Here is a 20,278-nt window from a genome sequence, read left to right as displayed (position 1 = left end):
TTGTCAATTCGTGCTCCTTTATGAATGAAATTGCAAGGGAGGGGGGGAGATAGACAGGAAGAGAGAGAGAGTGAGCACTGAGGCTTCCTCCAACACAGTAGGGTTTGGTTTCAAACCTGTTCATGTGACCTACTTTGGGGATGCACACATTTCTGTAATAGAAATAGTCAAATCGTTCTCCTTGGTGAGACCACACATACATACAGTATTTTAGATGTTTGAATATCGATGCCGGCGCTACTTGCCTTGGAGAATCCGTTCTTCACACTATTATGCCACAATTTAATCAAAATTCAGTGACTATTGTTATGTGGAAAACTGGGAAGTGTTATGCATGTAGAAACTACTGTATTTACCGTTGAATGTAAAACATTAATTCCCCAATAAAGAAATTTAAAAAAAAGAAGAAATGGAGGTGACACAGATAGAGAAAAACCTGCAGCATTGCTTCACTGCACATAGGGTGGACACTTTATTTCTTTGACTTGACTACAGTAAGTAATACTGCAATAAATTTCGTATGTGTATATCAAAAAGAAATTCACAGTGACTGTGCTGGCTATCAAAATATAGTTTAGATACCTAGGCTCTCCTTGTCAGCTGCAAGAAAATGATACGTATATGCTTGCATAAAACTCTATCACAAGACCTCAAGAAGTAAACCTCTTCTGCTACTGAGTTAGTCCTGCTTTTGAAAAGTGGTCCGTTATGGAGGCCAGATGGCAGCACATCTGGTTAAGCACACACGTTACCCTTTAAGAGTGTGAAGTACTGCCAAGTGTCTTTCCATCTCTCTTCTTCTGTCTATCTCTCCTTTCCATATCTCTGATCAAATAAAGAAAAAAAGTTGAGGGGTGGGCGACACCACTTGCAGGGGTTATGGATTCATTGTGCAGGCACCAAAGCCTGTCAGCAATAACCCTTGTGGCAATAAAAATGAAATAATAAAATAAGCTGAAAAAAAAAAACACCTCTGGGACTTTGCCTGAATTTCTTGATGTCTTTCCTCTTGATTTTTTAGCCTGTTAAACTGCCTCTACTGACCTCAACTAAATCAAGGTGACCAGTGCCACCATGCCATGTTATGCTGACATTGCCTCTTTGCTTCTGATTGTAACAAGAGATGCCAAGCCAGAAATGTGAATCCTCCAACCCCAATAATCTGGCGAGGCTGATGGTGCAAGAGAATGGCTCTCTTAATAACGGCCTTTTTGGTCAATACCAGACCACCCCATCTGAGGCCCTAGTTGAGAAATACTTAGATTCCCCCATTGATTCAATGGACCTAGGTGTCTAAGAGATCCCTCTCTCCACCATCACTGGTCACTTCCACCAGGAAGATAGGCAAAAGCCCTTCAGGGCCGCACCATCACGATGAACTAGGAATGAATGGTAAAGATGGCTCACTCATTCTCTGAAAGGAGGCTGGGTCACCTGACACTGGAACTGCAGGAAAACTGCTTCTGAAATGAGTGCACTTTTCGGCTGTGACCAAGAACTGTGAACACAGACTGATAGGGACTCGGAGGTCATTCAGGCTCCTGTGTGAACTATGAATAGATCGGACCCTGGGGTCAGATCAGCGTAGGAAACAGAAGTAGTTAATTGCATTTGTATAGTTCCTTTCTTTCTTTCTTTCTTTCTTTCTTTCTTTCTTTCTTTCTTTCTTTCTTTCTTTCTTTCTTTCTTTCTTTCTTTTTCCTCCAGGGTATTGCTAGGACTCTGTGCCCACATTGCTTATCCATTGTGCTCCTGGAGGCTATTTTTTACATTTTGTTGTTGTTCTTATTGTTGGATAGTACAAAGAGAAATCGAGAGAGGCGGGGAAGACAAAGAGGGGGAGACAAAGAGGGGGAGAGAAAGACACCTGCAGACCTGCTTCACCGCTTGTGAAATGACCCCCCCCCCACCACCACCACCACCAGGAGGGGAGCTGGGGGCTCAAACTGTGATCCTTACCTTGGTCTTTGGGCTTCATACTATGTGTGCTTAATCCACTGTGCGCCCATGTATTTTCTTCAAGTTTGGGAGTTACTCTCTGCCCCGATCCAGCTCTCTAGTCCTTTCTAGTCTCATCTCTGATACCCATCTTCCCAGACAATATTTTTAATCCACCTGCAGGTTAAATATCAAGCTCCAGAAAAATTTACCAGTCATGGGCACCTAGAAACACACCTGAAATAGATTTTCTAACCTCTTCCCACCCTAAAGTCCCTACTCCTGCCTCCTCTATTCCTACTTAACGGTTCCTGTTCATTAAACATTTTGTCCTGCTTTATATCTTAGCGCCTTTCAGCCACCAAGTTGCACAGCTACCATGATTCCATCCTGACCTCTTTGGGAAGACCACCTCACCAATGTCCTGGAACCTCACCTCCTCAGAGCCCTGTCCCACTAGGGAAGGATAGAAACAGGCTGGGGGTGTGAATTAACCTGTCAACACCCAACTCCAGGGAAGTAATTCTAGAAGCCAAATGTCCCACCTTTTGTATCCCATAAAGAATATTGGTCCATGCTCCCAGAGGGGTAAATGTTAGGGGAAGATGACCAGAGGGCTCTGAACTCCCATTCCATCCAGAGCCAGAGTGAGGGAGGTGGCACACACACACACACACACACACACACACACACACACACACACACACACACTCAGACGTAGTAGGTGTGATTTAGAAAGGAAGAGAAGGCAAGACCATAAGAAAAAAAAAAAAAAGAGGGCAGATGTGTATAAATCTATATACTTATAGAAATAATAGTCACCCCGTATCAGTGATCTTGGAAGAATTACTGCAGTTTTCTATAGAGGGAAGAGGACACAGAACTCTGGTGGTGGGAAAGGTATGAAGTCATACCCCTGTTATCTTACAGTGTGGAAAGCAATACTAAATCACTAATAAAAATAAGTTAAAAATCTGGTCCACTGGATTTTAAGGTGTAGCTGAAGACAAAACAGACGCCTTCTCATGACATCTGCAACTCAGCAGCTTGCATGTCTATCTCCGCATGTCTATATGGTGTGTGTTTTTCACTCAGTGCGGGAGAGAGATTTGTGAATGAGCCAAGAAATATGCAATTCCAGTATCCAGGAAGCAGTCTTGGCAGATGAATGCGTTTTCAAGGCTGTATCTAAGGAAGAAAGCTATGAGGTTCTCTAAAGGGGAGGAAAAAAAAAAAAGAAAAGAAAAAACAGAACTGAAAACAATTTTAAAATTATATCCAGGCAAGAAAAGAACCCCATAGAAAGCAGCAAGGCAAAAAGAAGTATAATATATAAACAGCTGTACAACTCCAGCATGGCATGAAAAGGCTGGGTTGTGTTGAGGGAATACAGATGTTGAAGCAGTGGGGAGCAGAGTGAGAGCATTTTTAAGCTGAAATCTGGATCCTGTGCCAGTACTGGAAGAAAGCACTGCCCTCTTAGTCCCTCTTTGGACCTTCTGTCACCATTTCTCCTGACTTTCAGTATTAGGCGTTTTTGTTTGTTCTCGTTTTTTGCTAGTTTGCGTGTTTTCTTAAGAGTTTGCAAGCAGACATAGAAGGGAGATTGATACGCCAAAAGAGTCTGTGTAAGCCTGGGATCACGGAGGCCGAGCACACAGCTCACTGTGCTGGGACCCGCGCTGAGCACCCTGCCCCCACACGGGAAGACCTGACAGGGAGGCTTCACACCACAAGTGGAATGTCACTGCAGTCACTCCTTCTGTCCTTCCCTCCTTTCCTCTAACTTAAAAGGAAGGAAGGAAGGAAGGAAGGAAGGAAGGAAGGAAGGAAGGAAGGAAGGAAGGAAGGAAGGAAGGAAGGAGGAATCGGGCAGTAGCGCAGTGGGTTAAGCGCACGTGACACAAAGCTCAAGGACCAGCGTTAAGGCTCCTGGTTCGAGCCCCCGGCTCCCCACCTGCAGGGGGGTCACTTCACAAGCAGTGAAGCAGGTCTGCAGGTGTCTGTCTTTCTCTCCCCCTCTGTCTTCCCCTCCTCTCTCCATGTCTCTCTGTCCTATCCAATAACATCAGTTACAACAATAAAACAAGGGCAACAAAAGGAAATAAATAAAAGAAAGGAATGAAGGAACAAAGAAAGAAAATCAAGAAAGAAAGAGAGAGAGAGAGAGAGAGAAAGGAAGGAAGGAAAAAAGGAAGAAAGAGAAAGAAAGAAAGAAAGAAAGAAAGAAAGAAAGAAAGAAAGAAAGAAAGGTAGTTAGGGAGGGAGGGAGGGAGGGAGGAAGGAAGGAAGGAAGGAAGGAAGGAAGGAAGGAAGGGAGGAAGGGAGGAAGGAAGGGGGAAACAGGTGGTAGTGTAGTGGGTTAAGCACACGTGGCACAAAGAGCAAGGACTGGGGGAAGGATTCCGGTTCGAGCCCCCGGCTCCCCACCTGCCGGAGAGTCGCTTCACAGGTGGTGAAGCAGGTCTGCAGGTGTCTATCTTTCTCTCCCCCTCTCTGTCTTCCCCTCCTCTCTCCATGTCTCTCTGTCCTATCCAACAATGACAACAACAATAATAACTACAACAATAAAACAACAAGGGCAACAAAAGGGAAAATCAATAATAAAAAAAGAAAGAGAGAGAGAAAGGAAGGGAGGAAGGAAGAAAGAAAGAAAGTGAAACAACGGGAGACCCCAGGGTGTGGCGGGCCCTGTGTGCAGGTGTGGCGCCCCAGAAATACTTCTGGTGGGAAAGGAAAAATGCTCACTCACGAACAGCATCTTTCAAGGTCGGCTGCACACTACTATGGTAACCAGCATCCTCAAAATCTCAGTTACTCTGCCTCTCCCCCAGCCCCTCGCCCCCCTCACTCACTCTCTCTCATATATATATATATATATATATATATATATATATATATATATATATATTTATATTTTATATAATATAGAAATATATTTATTATATATTAAATATATATTGTATATAAATATATTTATAATATATAAATATATATTTAAATATGTGATGTATAAATATATATCATATGCATATCCCATATATATATATATATATATATATATATATATATATATATATATATCTTTTCTTTTTTGTTTTAATGCCCACCAGGTTACTTTGGTTCAATGCTTGCATGATGAATCTACTGCCCCTGGTGGCCATTTTCCCCATTTTATTTATTTGTTTATTCGTTTGTTTGTTTGTTTGTTTCAATTGATAGCAGAGAGAGAGAATGACTGAGGGCAAGCGGTGGCACTCCTCATTACATCATCGTGAGCACGGACTCAGGTTCAAACCCCTGATCCCCACCTTAAGGGCAGAAGCTTTAAGAGTGGTAAAGCAGGGCTGCAGATGACTCTCTTTCTATTTCCCCTTCCCCTCTCGATTGTTCTCTGTTCTATCCAATAATAATGCAAATAAAAAATTAAAAAAGAAAAGAAATGGCATGGGAGAGGAGAGACAGGGGAAGAGAAATAGGCACACTTACTGTTTCATAAATCAAGAAGCTTTGCAGGTGGGGACAAAGGCTTAAATCCAGGGTTTAGATCTCATTCACCCAGTATGGTAACCACAGAATACAGCAAAGAGTGGTGACGCTGGTTAATTTCGTCACGAAGGGGTCCAGGGTAAAGGAGTGTGGGGGTCAGTGGTGGCGCATCGGGTTAAGGACAAGTTGCATGAAGCACAAGAACCGGCTTAAGAATCCTGGTTTGAGCCCCCAGCTCCCCACCTGCAGGGGAGTCGCTTCACCGCCTGTGAAGCAGGTCTGCAGGTGTCTGTCTTTCTCTCTCTCTCTGTCTTCCCCTCCTCTCTCCATTTCTCTCTGTCTATCCAATGACAACAACAATAATAACTACAACAATAAAACAACAAGGGCAACAAAAGGAAATAAATAAATATTAAAAAAAAAACCAGGGTGAAATCGTGCATGAATCATGGGGACACACTTCTCACTTCTCACTGGTGGAACTAACTGAGTGTCCACAACACCTAGCGTTAATTGAGCAGGAAGGTACCCTGTTGTATTTACAAAGAAAAAACAAGGTGGTCCGGGAGGTGGCGCAGTGATAAAGCTTTGGAGTCTCAAGCATGACATGATCCCAAGTTCGATCCCCAGCAGTACATGTGCCAGAGTGATGTCTGGTTCTTTCTCTCTCCTCCTATCTTTCTCATAAATAAATAAATGAAAGAAAAAAAGAAAGAAAAAAAAATTTTTTTTTGAATTGCCACCAGGATTATTGCTGGGGCTAAGTGTGCCAGCACTATGAATCCACAACTCCTAGAGGCAGTATTTTTCTTTTTCTTTCTTAATTTCTATTTTATCTCATAAGGTAGAAATTGAAAGGGAATGGGGGGGGGGGTAGGAAAAAAGAGAGACACTTGCAGATCTGCTTCCCTGCTAGTGAAATGCTCCCTACAGATAGGAGCAGAGGCTGAACCCAGGTCCTAGCATTCAGTGATATGTGTGCTCACCAAGTATGCCAAGGCCTGTCCCCCACCCCAAAAGGTTTAATAAATCCTTCTGACTATAGAACAAGGAAATCCCGAGAAATTAAAGTGGTTCCTCCTGCTTTATGACTTTTTTCTTTACTTTTTTCTTCTTTTTTATAATATGCCTGTATACACACAGACAGGTATATGTGTGTTCCGTATAGTTACCATACACTTTCTTTTTTTTATTTATTTATTTTATTTTATTTATTTATTCCCTTTTGTTGCCCTTGTTGTTTTATTGCTGTAGTTATTATTGATGTCGTTGTTGTTGGATAGGACAGAAAGAAATGGAGAGAGGAGGAGAAGACAGAGAGGGGGAGAGAAAGATAGACCCCTGCAGACCTGCTTCACCGCCTGTGAAGGGACCTGCCTGCAGGTGGGGAGCCGGGGGCTCGAACCGGGATCCTGATGCTGGTCCTTGAGCTTAGCGCCACCTGCGCTTAACCCGTTGCGCTACAGCCCAACTCCCTACCATACACTTTCTTAAACCTCAAGAAAAAAAAATGCTTAGCATAGCCTGTCATTCAACATATCAACTGCAACAGATGCCAGTATAGTGGACTATCCACAAAAAAAAGTGGTGGAAACGCAAAATATCGCCAATTTCACGACCTTTCTACATACATTAGTCACATTAAAAAAATTAGTCACAACAAAAAGGGCAAAAGTACGACTCCTACAGCTTCAATTTTTTTAATGGAAAACACAAAGATCATAAAGCAAAAGAATTTTTATATAGGCTAGAAACTGGAAGCCCAGGAAAATTATCATTCCTAACCAAATGAGAACATTCAAGCCTCTACCTTCCGAAAAACAGTAATCCCAGATAGTTTGCAGAAAGAACTGACAGATTTCTTATACACACCGGACTACAGGTGCAAATTCATTATAATGGAAGAAACACACACACACACACACACACACACACACAGTGGGGCGGTAGCATAGCGAGTTAAGCGCACGTGGCGCAAAGTGCAAGGACTGGTGTAAGGATCCCAGTTCGAGCCCCCAGCTCCCCACCTGCAGGGGAGTCGTTTCATAGGCGGTGAAGCAGGTCTGCAGGTGTCTATCTTTCTCTCCTCCTCTCTGTCTTCCCCTTCTCTCTCCATTTCTCTCTGTCCTGTCCAACCAACAATGATGATGACAACAATAATAACTACAGCAATAAAAAAAAAAACAAGGGCAACGAAAGGGAGTAAATAAATAAATAAATTTTTTTAAAAAAGAAACACACACACACACATATATATTAGCAGAACCTCTTAGTTGTGATTCACAGTGAAACAGTGAGACTCCTCATAGGGTAAATTATTATTTCCCCAGAGACCTAACTCACTTCTTTTAGAAGAACTTGTGAATTAGAGTTGTCAGTGTTTACAATGGTTCGGCACACTCACTGATGTACATTTGCACAGAAGCATATAGAACTAAAATGAGTGGTTTAACAAGTAAGTCTTTCAGCCACTTCTCCTAGATGCTCCTTCGATCTATTTAAGAGGGTTTGTCTCCATCAGGGCAATCTCAGTTACTCCTGTCTCTTACAGAGTCTAACTGAGATGCGGTTAGCTGCCTTGCTCAAAAGACACCAAATAGCCTATTATGCATACTGTGGTACTATTGCTCTTCAGACTTCATTAAGTTCTTATAAACTTCAATTAAGTAAAGGAACAGATAATTAGAACAGTCTGTTTGCAATGGTCTTAGGACTTTGCAGGCAAGATGATTCCAAGACAAGCGCTTAACTCCTGCTCCTTGTGCCATGTAGCCAGGGCTCAGTACTTGACAGTGGACGATAAATTCATTCTTATTTATTTTAAATGAATCAAAATAGCCCTGCTATAATTCACTTTTATGCTACGAGGCCTCTGAAAAAGATCATTGGTTCTGAAAACATCCTCTGTAAGTTAGAGGAAAAAACTCTAGAGTTGGGAAGCTGTTCTTACAGCTGGCATTCAGTAAGGCTTCACTGGAATTAAAACTCCTACATGAAACAGCAAAGGGAAAACTCAAAACCTTTTTATCACTAGAGATAACGTCATTTGAATCAAATCCTATACCAACAAAGTTCAACAGCTGATGAAGCCAATCATTTTGGTTTATATTATTATTACTATTATTGATAGAACACGAGAAGGCAGAGAAAGAGTGAGAGAGACCATTACACTGAAGCTTCCTTTGCTGCACGGAGACTGGACTCGAACCTAGGTGGTACATAAGGCAAAGCAGAGCACTCCCCAAGTGAGCTATTTCATTGGCCCTCAATAACTTTTTTTTTTTTGCCACCTACACTTAACCTGTTGCGCTACCCTCAATAACTTTATTAATAAGTAAATACTAATATAGATGATCGTTGAGATAACAATACAACTGGGGCTTAGGAAGTAAGGAAATTTGTCTTAAAGGGGCCGGACGGTGGCGCACCTGGTTGAGCCGACATGTCACAATGCGCATGACTCTGGCTGGTTCTCAATGAAGAGCAATGACATTAAGGAAGAGAGCACATCTGGCTACCAGACAAGTGGAACAAAAATTCAGAATCAATGGGGGAAAGGTGGGTTTATTTGGAGAACAGAAACAACTCTAATCCAACTGAACTCCTGGAAGGAAACCAATATGGTAGCAATAAAGGCTTTGTCTTCCATTATAGGGAGAAAAGAAAGGCAAGCAAGGATTGTGTGTGTGTGTGTGTGTGTGTGGGGGGGGGGGGGTTCTGAAGGAATGAGATGGTCAAAGGTAGCTTATGAGGGCAAAGAATATTTACTACCATTGAAACAAACAGACCAAATAGGTTCCCTTATTTTTTTTTTTTTTAGAGCCAGACCACATATCATGATATGATTTAAATTTGTATTATTTTTATTTATTGGCTAGAGATAGTCAGAAATTGAGAGGAAGGGGAAATAGCACTATGAAGCATTATGTACTATTCACAATGTGATATATTTTTTATTCATCATTACCACATGGACCCCGGCTGGCCAAAACTACTATAGGAATGGATTATGAGAATACTGAAATGTCACTAAACTAGCACTCTAGAACAACAAATCTACTTAATTCAATCATTGTAAGCTTAACAACAACAAAAAAAGTCAAAATAGTAATAAGTAAGGTGTTTTTTTTGTTTTGTTTTGTTTTGTTTTATTGTTAGCAGGGTTATTGCTGGGGCTTGGTGTCCACATGACAAATCTACCACTCCTGGGTTCATTTTTTTCTTTCCTTTTAAAATTCTTTTTGTTGATAGAAACCGATGGAAATTGAGAAGAAAGAGGGAAATAATGGAGGAAGGAAGGGACGGAGACCTGCTTCAGTGCTGCTTCAACTCTCACAAACCTTTCCTCCTGACGGAGGGGCGCAGGGCCTGAACCCAAGCCCAAGTCCTCACGTGTGTGCTCTGTAGGGAGTGTCACTGCCTGGCCCCCTTGAAGCCATCCCTTGGTAAGTATAAACACAGTAAAATGTCAAATGCTTTCAGACTTAACCAGACTAAGAAACTTTCCACCGAAATAACTCCAATAGGCTGTTTCAGTGAATTACCAAATAAGCTTATGTTTGATTCCCCAAAGGCACTTGCTTACCTGAGAGAAACTGCGTGTGGCCCATATATCTCTCTCACTGCAGACAGGTCAGCTTCCAGCTGTGGGTGCTTGTGCAGCTCCCCGTCGTAGTTCACCTGGTGGCAGGAGATGGTGTGGAAGTGCTCACAGAGAATCAAGAGTCAAGGTATAAACAACCTCTTGGGCAGTTCACCTGTAGGCCCTGGCATGCGTGCTGTTTCCGTCACCTTCTAGTAAACACAGGGAACACAGCTGGGTGTTCACATGTGTCCTGTCTGTATGACTTACTGGGTTTACAAGTAAAAAGAGGTTAATTCGATACAAAGAAAATACAAGTGTTAAAATAGTAAAAAAATACAATAATAATAATAATGTGTCTGGTCCCGTAGAAAATCTGAAAAACTTCCAGACTAAATAACAAACAAAAAAAAAAAAGCATTTATTTCCTCTCTGTAAGATTCTGCTGTGTGAACAAAACCAAAATAAATCAGATCTGGAAGAAACAGACCTGGAAAAAAACCACTTTGCATAAAAGTTTTATGATTGTTAAAGAGCCGGCAGAAAAAGGATCCTCTTGCTGGAAAGGCTTGCCCAAAGATACAAAATCTGTTCAAAAAATCTCTCCTGTCCTGTATATGCCTTACTGACCTATCACTGGTTTTTGATTCTGACAGGTCGCTTTCTATTTTCTACATAGTGATGTCTCTGAGTTTAATGCACCTGTTTTACCTGTTACCGTCCCATGAGACCAGATTCTGACTGACAAGTCACAGGTCATCAAGAGGCTTACGGAAACGTAACTTTCAGTTTAACATTTTAGCATTAAGCTGGGAAGATATGGCAACTCTTCTTATGGGGGAAAATGACTATGCTGTTATCAATATATCAATTATCATGTTTCTTCACAACAATCTTGGAACAAACACTTGTAGTGCAATGACTATGCTGTTATCAATATATCAATTATCATGTTTCTTCACAACAATCTTGGAACAAACACTTGTAGTGCGTAAAAGGAAAAGGAAGACAACAAACAGAAACAGAATAATAAGGATGCTGAATAATTAGGACCAACCAATTTTTACAAAGGCTAATCATCTTCTATTTAAAACTCACAATCTGTGCTTTTGTTAAAAATGCCACCATTTCAAAATATTCATTGAGCATGATATATATACATATAAAAATATATGTGCATATATATGACATGTGGATGTCCAAATCGTTATAAATTGCTGTCTATAAGAATATCTGCAATAAGGGAGTCAGGAGGTACTGCAGCGGGTTGAGCACAAGGACTGGAGTAAGGATCCTGGTTCGAGCCCCTGGCTCCCCACCTGCAGGGGAGTCACTTCACAGGCGGTCTGCAGGTGTCTATCTTTCTCTCCCCCTTTCTGTCTTCCCTTCCTCTCTCCATTTCGCTCTGTCCTATCCAACAACAATGACATCAATAAAAACAATAATAATAACCACAACAATGATTAAAAACAACAAGGGCAACAAAGGAAAAAAGTAGCCTTTAGGAGCAGTGGACTCATGGTGCAGGCACCAAGCCCCAGCAACAACCTTGGAGGCAAAAAAAGAAAAAAAAAAAGAATGTCTGCAATAAATTAAGACAAATTCACTGTAAGTGAGACCAGTTAACTGGAGAAGTGACCTTAATGTCTGACTAAACAACAGAAGTACATAAACTATAAGAACATATTTCCACTACACCGTGTGTGAGTATCCTTCGGGGAAAGCCATGACTTGAAGACCTGGTGTGCTTACCTGTCCTCCATAATAAAACTCCTCAGAATCATTATCACCTTCAGAATCTTCTTCCACTGTACTATTTTGTCTTGACTCCTTGAAATAAGAATAAGACAGGGGCTGGATGGTGGTACACCTGGTTGAGTGCACGTGTTAACAACGCGTAAGGCCCCAGGTCTGAGTCCCCGGTCCCCATGTACAGGGGAGAAGCTTTGCCAGTGGTGAAGCGGGGTTTTAGGTGTCTCTCTGCATCTCTCCCTCTCTATTTCCCCCTTCCCTCAGAATTTCTGGCTGTCCCTATCCAATAAATGGAAATTAAAAAAAAAAAAAGTAAGACAGATTTAGTATTCAATTAGCCTGCCTCGTTTTAAAAACAAAGTAGCAGTAGCAGTAAGTTTCAACAAGGGTATCTTGTATATATGATGGGCATTTTAGGTATATCCTTCCAGGTGCAGTACAAACAAAAAATGCAGTTCTGTGGGTGCAGTCAGCTCTGCAAAGTTCCTTTTTAAAAAAAAAGTTCTAACAGCTCGTGCTGAATGAGTCGTTTCATTTACTATTCGATGTCTACAAAGAAAACAGACTGTGGAATCAATTGCATTTCGGCCTTTTTTTTTCTGATTAAGCATTTAACAAGCTCATACTGATTAGATTTTGTATTTAAAACCTCTTCAACTATTCTCACGTCCACTGCCAACACTACCCAAAGGGAAAAAAAACAAAAAAAACAAAAAAAAAAACATTGGATCCAACAAAATAAAACACAAACTATGAAAATAAATATCAAGCCCATTACAAAGAAAACCCTCAGTATACCAACATTATTCGTGTTTGCTTTCAGATTCCAAAAGTTGATTTCACTATGCTTGAAATTCAAGTTTTAGTTATAAATTAACTGAACCACAGCTGTTAAAAGTGCAAACAATGTCAACAAAATGGGGAAAATGGCCTCCAGGAGCAGTGGATTCCTAGTGCTGGCGCTGAGCCCCAGCAATGACCCTGAGGGGGGAAAAAAAAACAAACACACAAACACAGACAACAAAAATTCCTATAAGGGGACTGGGAGATAGCTTGCCTGGTAGAAAAAGAGATTTAACCATAAACCAGGACCTAGATTCTGAGCCGCAGAGCACCATGGGAGCACCAAACAGGGACAGCTGCAGGAGCAGAAAGTGATTACTCCTGTCTCCCTCACTGTTGCAAGAAGGAGGAGGAGGAGGGGGAGGGGAGGGGGAGGGGGAGGGGGGAGGGGAGGGGGGGAGGGGGGAGGGGAGGGGGGAGGGGGAGGGGGAGGGGAAGGGGGAGAGGGAAGGGAAGGGGGGAGGGGAAGGGGGGAGGGGGGAAGGGAAGGGGGAGGGGGACGGGAAGGGGGGAGGGGAAGGGGGGAGGGGGGAAGGGAAGGGGGAGGGGGACGGGAAGGGGGGAAGGGGGAAGGGAAGGGGGAGGGGGACGGGGAGGGGGGAAGGGGAGGGGGAAGGAAAGGGGGAGGGGGGAGGGAGGGGGGAGGGAAGGGGGAGGGGGAAGGGGAAGGGAAGGGGGAGGGGGGAGGGAAGGGGGAGGGGGGAGGGAAGGGGAAGGGGGAGAGGGGAAGGGTAAGGGGAGGGGGGATGGGGAGGGGGAAGGGGAGGGGGGAAGGGGAGGGGGAGGGGGGGGAGGAGGAGGAGGAGAAAAAAGATGAAAAGGAGAAACTGCACTGGGATGGGTGGAACTGCAGGGTCACAAAGCCCTAATTAAGTCCTGAGGGGTGGGGGTGGGGGAATGAAGCGTCATCTAATAACTAATGGTAGTTAGTTTTTATTCTTGAGATTATCGATATAATTATGAGAAGATATATTTTTTTTAGATATAGGAATCTAATGTTTTTTTATCTACCCTTAAATTTATAAATCAATTTTCAAATCCCTTATGAAAACAGAAAAGTCGACCAGGATTTGTAACTGCTACATTTTTTTTAGCAACTGTACTGTAAAATCAGTGCTAAAAGAGAGAAATAAAAACATGAATAACACAGCACTACATCCCTAGGAAGGGAGCGCTATACTGAGGGTGCATGTTTGTTTGTTTTTTAAATTTTTTTAATATTTATTTTATTTATTTTCCCCTTTGTTGCCCTTGTTGTTTGACATTGTTGTGGTTATTGATGCCATTGTTGTTGGATAGGACAGAGAGAAATGGAGAGAGGAGGGGAAGACAGAGGGGGGGAGAAAGCTAAGACACCTCAGACCTGCTTCATCACTTGTGAATCGACTCCCCTGCAGGTGGGCAGCCAGAGGCTCTAACCGGGATCCTTAAGACGGTCCTTGCACTTTGCACCATGTGCGCTTAACCCACTACCACCAGACTCCCGAGGATGCAGTTTTAAAAGCAGAAAACTGTTGGCTCCAGAGCACTCATTTTATTTGCTTAATATCCGTATTTTTATTTATAGACTCAAGTACATGTTTTAAAGGTGAGGGAAATAGGCTAGTGTATTAGTTATTTTTCTGAATAGCAGTCAATAACAAAATTATATCAATGTCCTCTGCTATTTTAGCTAAATAAATCATCATTGCTTCTCAAACTTCAGAGTGCTTCTGAAATTACTTTACTAAAGAAATAATGATTTAAGGGAGTCGGGCGGTAGCGCAGCAGGTTAAGTGCACGTGGCACAAAGCGCAGGGACCAGCGTGAGGATCCCGGTTCAAGCCCCCGGCTCCCCACCTACAGAGGCATTGCTTCACAGGTGGTGAAGCAGGTCTGCAGGTGTCTATCTTTCTGCCTTCCCCTCCTCTCTCCATTTCCCTCTGTCCTATCCAAAAACAATGACATCAACAACAACAATAATAACTACAACAATAAAAACAATAAGGGCAACAAAAGAGAATAAATATTTTTAAAAGATTTTAAAAAAAGAAATAATGATTTATATGACATCTGTTCTCAACTGGCTACAATTTCTTATCTTTCCTCACAGGTGCCTGTAAACCAATACCAAGTCCTTCTCCACTGTCCTGCACTGGGTCTCCCACACTCACTCACCCACCACCTCCTCCTCCACCCCATCCCACCCCATCCTCCTTGGTCTTCCCGCAATAGGCCATCCCTAATCCAGGTTTCACTCTGTTCTGCTTTTTCGTTCCTTGTTTCTTCAATTCCACCAATAAGTGAGTCCACCAGTACTCATCTTTCTCTCTCTGCCTTACCTCACTTAGCACACACAGTCCCTTCAAGTTCCACCCAACAGGAGGCAAAGGAGATGAGGAGTTCATCATGTGTTGCAGATGGCTAGTATTCCGTTATGTATTCACTACGTGTGACTTTCTTAACCACTGACAAGTTGGTGGGCGTCTAGGTTGCACTCGTGTTTGGGCTGCTGCAAACAGTGCTGCTGTGAACACAGGTGCACATAGCTCTCTCATCACTTCCAAGGGAAATTGTACGGTTTCCATCTAACTGATGTATGGTCAAATACAGTTATCATAAATTACATAAGTCCTCGGTTAACTACAACATTTGAATAAAATTGAGAACTGAGTTAGGTTTTACATGCCCTTTAGATAAACCTGAATTTGCTGCTATTTTAAAGGGAAGTTTCTTTTCAGAGTTCAAGTCACTACATCACCACCTGAGACCCTAAGCCAGGGGTTTAAGTTTCACTCACCAGGTGCAATTTGAAACTTAAGAACGACACTATTAAGAGCGAGCACTGTGAATGCTGACGGTCTAGGTTATTTTGACCAAGTACGAAGGAGAATTTACATACCTCCCCATTTTCCTTTTGCAATTTGGATTGTATGGATAAGCAACAGTTAATGTCATTTGTCTTTCTTAATTCTGAAAGAGAGTCATCATTAAAAATAAATTTTAGTTTTCAATGTGCTATTTTCCAAACGTGTAAGTCCCAGTAAGAAAACACTCATTTGGTAACAAGAAAATTAAATATATTTTGAAACTATATATAAACCGTTTTGGCTTTTCTTAGTCAATAAGAATATATATATATATATAAAAAAAAAAAAAGCTACTGTATAGACTCCCTCACAGCTCTCACTATATGCTTCAAGGAATGTACACTGCCTGAAGTAGGTATGCTAAATATTTAATTAGTCTAGCAGTATAATCATGCATGAAAATGTTTCCCCAAGAGGAACTATCAACACAATACATTTAAACAAGACCTCTGCAAATACTGTATTAATACATTTCAAAAACGGGGGAGAAACAAGTGCACCTTTAATAGAAAATCTGTATAGAGAACCTGACTTAAAAATGTTTCAGATAAAATACTGATGTAGAATGAACCAGGTGATTAAACTATTACCTGTAGCTATTCGGTGAAAAATTACTGGGATGGGCTCTGTAGTAACTAAAACATCTTCATCATTTTCTGAACTTGACACGTATGTATTATCTGCAAGGAAATATGGATAATTAGGGCAGGGGAAACAGCATAATGGTTATACTAGAGATTCTCGGGCCTGAGGCTCTGAAGGCCCATGTTCAATCCCCAGCCCTATCACCAGCCAGAGGGGACTAGTGTTCTGCTCACTCTTTCTCTACCACTCGTAAAACTCCCTCTCTATTTACTTAATTTAAAAGTATTAAGTAAATGGATAAATATATAAATATTTTAAACCCTTATATGCAAAGGAATACTAACCTGAAAGAGAAATGTCCTTTAGAAAATGCTAGAATGACATTGTTTTTCAACACTCATGAGGTGCATGATGTTCCAATTAAACTTAGAAAAATAGTAAAGTAAGCTTCAGATTTATATTTGAAAATAAGATGACTGATTTAAATATATTTCACTTCCTAGAAAAAATAAAAACTTAAGACTACAGACATTTCTGTTAGCAGACAATGAGTATTCCCAGGCAACCAGTCAATCCATCAGTCTCACATAAGAAGGCTCTTCCCACCACAACTACTTAGGAGAGGAAGCAGAGTTAGTAAACAGAACACCCAGGACAAACAACAACTCAGGGTCACGCCATCTAAGGAATCTGAAATAGAGATTTTATGGCAAGTCACACTAGAGAGAGAGAGAGAGAGAGAGACATGCAAGCACACAGGGAGATAGAGAGAGACAGAGAAGGAGAGAAAGAGGGGGAGGGGGAGGGAGAGGGGGAGGGAGAGGGGGAGGGAGAGGGGGAGGGAGAGGGGGAGGGGAGGGGAGAAGGGAGAGGGACAGGGACAGGGACAGGAACGGGGAGGGAGAGCGTTGTATTGGTTCACAATTCTTCTTAATCCATGAACTAGTTTTCTAAATACTAAGTAAGTTCGTGGCTAGAACATTAAATCATCTCATTGCTTTATTATGTATCTTATTGTTTCCTTCAGAAAAATCAGTGCTTTTTTATCTTTGTTTATGTGATAGAGACAGCCAGAAATCGAGAGGAAGGGAAACAGAGAGGGAGAGAGAAAGACGCCTGCAGCACTGCCTCACCACTTCTGAAGCAAACTTTAGTCCTTTTTAAGTTTAGGATTATCTTCCTGGTGAATGGCAAACACCTCTGTTTGTTCCATCTTGCTCACTGATGACTACTGTATATCTGTGAGTCAGCAGTCTAACAGACTCAATGCATTAGCAATGGTTTTTGTTTTGTTGTTTTTTTTTTTTTTACACTAAAGCACTGCTCACTTCTGGCTTAAAGTAGTGCTGGGGACTGAACCTGGGACCTTTGGTGCTTCGGGCATCAAAGGCTCTATGCTATCTCCTCAGCCTAGTAATAGTTCTTTTATTTTTTAAATGTATTTATTTATTCATGAGCAAAATAGGAATGAAAGAACCGGCCATTACTCTCTTACATGTGCTGCCGGGGATCGAACTCGGGACCTCATGGTTGAGAATCCAATGCTTTCTCCACTGTGCCACCTCCCAGACCACTAGTTCTTTTATTTTGTATTATCTTGATCTATTTATTGGATAGACACACAGAAATCGAGAGGGAATCGGGATACAGAGAGGGAGAGAGGCAGAGAGACACCTGCAGCCCTGCTTCACCACTTATGATGCCTTCCCCTCTGCAGTTGGGGCCGGAGACTCAAACCTGGTTTCTTGCTCACTACAATATGTGCCTCAACCAGGTGCATAACCACCCAGCCCCAGCCTAGTAATGGCTCTATAATATATTCACCAATGACGTACAAACTACATAACAACAAAATACAGGACAAATAATAGAGGACCATTATCAATTTCTGCTAAGGAACATGAGCATTCAGGTGACTGACTGTGCAGATGTTTCTTTGGAAATAAAGTAATGACTTAGATAACTATCAATTAGGAACCATTTTCTCACTGTACTGACACAATATTATGAGAACCTGACTTGAGATCTTTTATCATGTTTTCAGTTGTCATCTGAACATTAACTGATGAGCTTATTTCAGGGCCTCCATTAAACTGAGGTTTTTGTTTAATTCCTTAAGTTCTTTAGTCTTACTGATTCAAAAGTATCTGCTGCTCAATCTACTTAATGAGTTTTCCCCTCTGCATAATGAATTTCTTGATGAAAACCTATGGGGGATGGGAGGAGAACTGGGTGCGGAGGTAGACAGCATAATGGTTATGCAAAAAGACTCTCAAGCTTGAGGTGCCTGAGTCCCAAGTTCAGCCCACCACACCACCATAAGCCAGAGCTGAGCAGTGCTCTGACAAGGAAGGAAGGAAGGAAGGAAGGAAGGAAGGAAGGGAGGGAGGGAGGGAGGGAGGAAGGAAGGAAGGAAGGAAGGAGGGAAGGGAGGGGAAGATAGGGCAAGTTGTGATACATACACACAAGTAGAATACTACTCAGCTATTTAAAATGATGTTATCTTTCACCTCATCTTGGATGGAAGTTGAAGGAAAGATGCCAAAAATGGGAAAACAAATACCAGATAGTCTTATTTATAGATGGAACTTAAGAAACAAAGACAGAAACAGAAACAAAAAGAAAACCTTGCATAAACAAAGGACTCTCGTAAAGGAGCAGAGAAGGGGTGAGGACGTTGTTAGGTCAGGATACAATATGGTTGAAATGGACTTAAGTTGGGGTGAGAGTCTTTTGCAGACACTTGTCATGGGGCTATTAAGACCTGGTACCCATGTATCAACAATTACATTGTAAACCATCAAACCTTCAATAAAATCATTTTAAAAATGAAAACAAGTAAGCCAGGCTAGTGAGCAATACAAGCGGCAATACAGAGAAATCCCAAAGGATTATGCACTCAAACCTATCATGTCTAAGATATTTTTCATCAGTTTGTATTTTTATTAGTACTGAGCATGAAAAAACTTTAACCGGGGCCAGCCTGTGGCACACATGTTGGTTGAGCACACATGTTACCATGTGTAAAGACCGGGGTTCAAGCCTCCCCCCCCCAGCAGGAATGGGGTGCTGAAGACACAGTGAAGCAAGTTTGCAGGTGTCTCTCTGGTTCTCACCCTCTCTATCTCCCCCCTCCCCTCTCAATTGCTCTCTGTCCTATCAAATAAAATAGAAAAAAAGAAAAAGAAAAAAGAAGAACACCACCTTTAATTTCTGGTTTGGGCTGAATTTACCCAAACCAAATACTTTATAGGTTTCGTGACAATATCTATCCGATTGCCACTAGGACGCCCTAGCCCGGATTCACAGAAATAAACACATATCCAGACAGAGGTATGTTGGAGAGCAGAGAACTCACATCAACTCTCTCTATCTCTTTTGTCCTTAACCATGGTCTGCTCAGTTATAAAGTGAAGTATTTTGGTGGCACACCAGGTTGAGCGCCCATGTTACAATGTGCAAGGACCTTGGTTCGAGTCTCCAGCCCCCACCTGCAGGGGGAAAGCTCCACAAGTGGTGAAGCAGGTCTACAGGTGTGTCTCTGTCTCTCACTCTCTTTCTCTCTGCTTCTTCTTCGCAATTTCTGGCTGTCTCTATCCGATAAATAAATAAATACAGATAATAAAAATATCAATAAAAGTAAAGGGAAGCATTTTGCTGCTGGTGTTTGAAAATCACCTCACCTGTGTGAAAGATTCCTATCTTTTCTTTTTAATTTTTCAAAAATATTTATTTATTCCCTTTTGTTGCCCTTGTTGTTTTATTGTTGTTGTTATTGTTGTCGTCGTTGTTGGATAGGACAGAGAGAAATGGAGAGAGGAGGGGAAGACAGAGAGAGGGAGAGAAAGACAGACACCTGCAGACCTGCTTCACCGCCTGTGAAGCGACTCCCCTGCAGGTGGGGAGCCGGGGGCTCCAACCAAGATCCTTACGCCTGTCCCTGCGCTTTGGGCCACGTGTGCTTAACCTGCTTCGCTACTGCCCGACCCCCTCAAATAATTACTTCTAAATTTTCCTCAAATTATTTTGACATCTGGAATGAACAACATGGGTCCTGTTTAGACATGAGAAAGTGTGTAACATAAAGAGGGAGGGTGAGGGAGACGTGAGTTTAAGGTAACAGTTGAGAACAGAGTAAAATGTTTCCAAATTTGAAGTCCTTCACCAGAATGTTCTCAATGGACCCTATGAATTCCAGAACAATCAGCCTTTTGCCATGTATGTGTCATTAGAGACTGTT

At 42.0% G+C, this 20,278-nt stretch overlaps 1 protein-coding gene across 4 annotated transcripts in view; it reads right to left on the bottom strand.

Moving 5' to 3' along the window:
* PARP8 (poly(ADP-ribose) polymerase family member 8) overlaps positions 1-20,278 on the bottom strand; it is a 205,653-nt gene that overhangs the window by 70,626 nt on the left and 114,749 nt on the right. For 3 of the 4 annotated variants that reach the window (XM_060191018.1, XM_060191017.1, XM_060191016.1), the window contains exons 5-8: positions 16,044-16,133; positions 15,486-15,556; positions 11,762-11,839; positions 10,013-10,107 (exon numbers count right to left, since the gene is read on the bottom strand). In XM_060191018.1, coding sequence (XP_060047001.1) covers positions 10,013-10,107; positions 11,762-11,839; positions 15,486-15,556; positions 16,044-16,133 — 334 coding nt within the window. The remainder of the gene's footprint in view (positions 1-10,012; positions 10,108-11,761; positions 11,840-15,485; positions 15,557-16,043; positions 16,134-20,278) is intronic. The other variant, XM_007518907.3, reaches the window with a different exon arrangement.

This window comes from Erinaceus europaeus, chromosome 5, assembly GCF_950295315.1.
Source record: "Erinaceus europaeus chromosome 5, mEriEur2.1, whole genome shotgun sequence".
NCBI lineage: Eukaryota > Metazoa > Chordata > Mammalia > Eulipotyphla > Erinaceidae > Erinaceus > Erinaceus europaeus.
The sequence above is the reverse complement of the archived record's forward strand: the minus strand, read 5'-3'. Positions and strand labels throughout refer to the sequence as shown.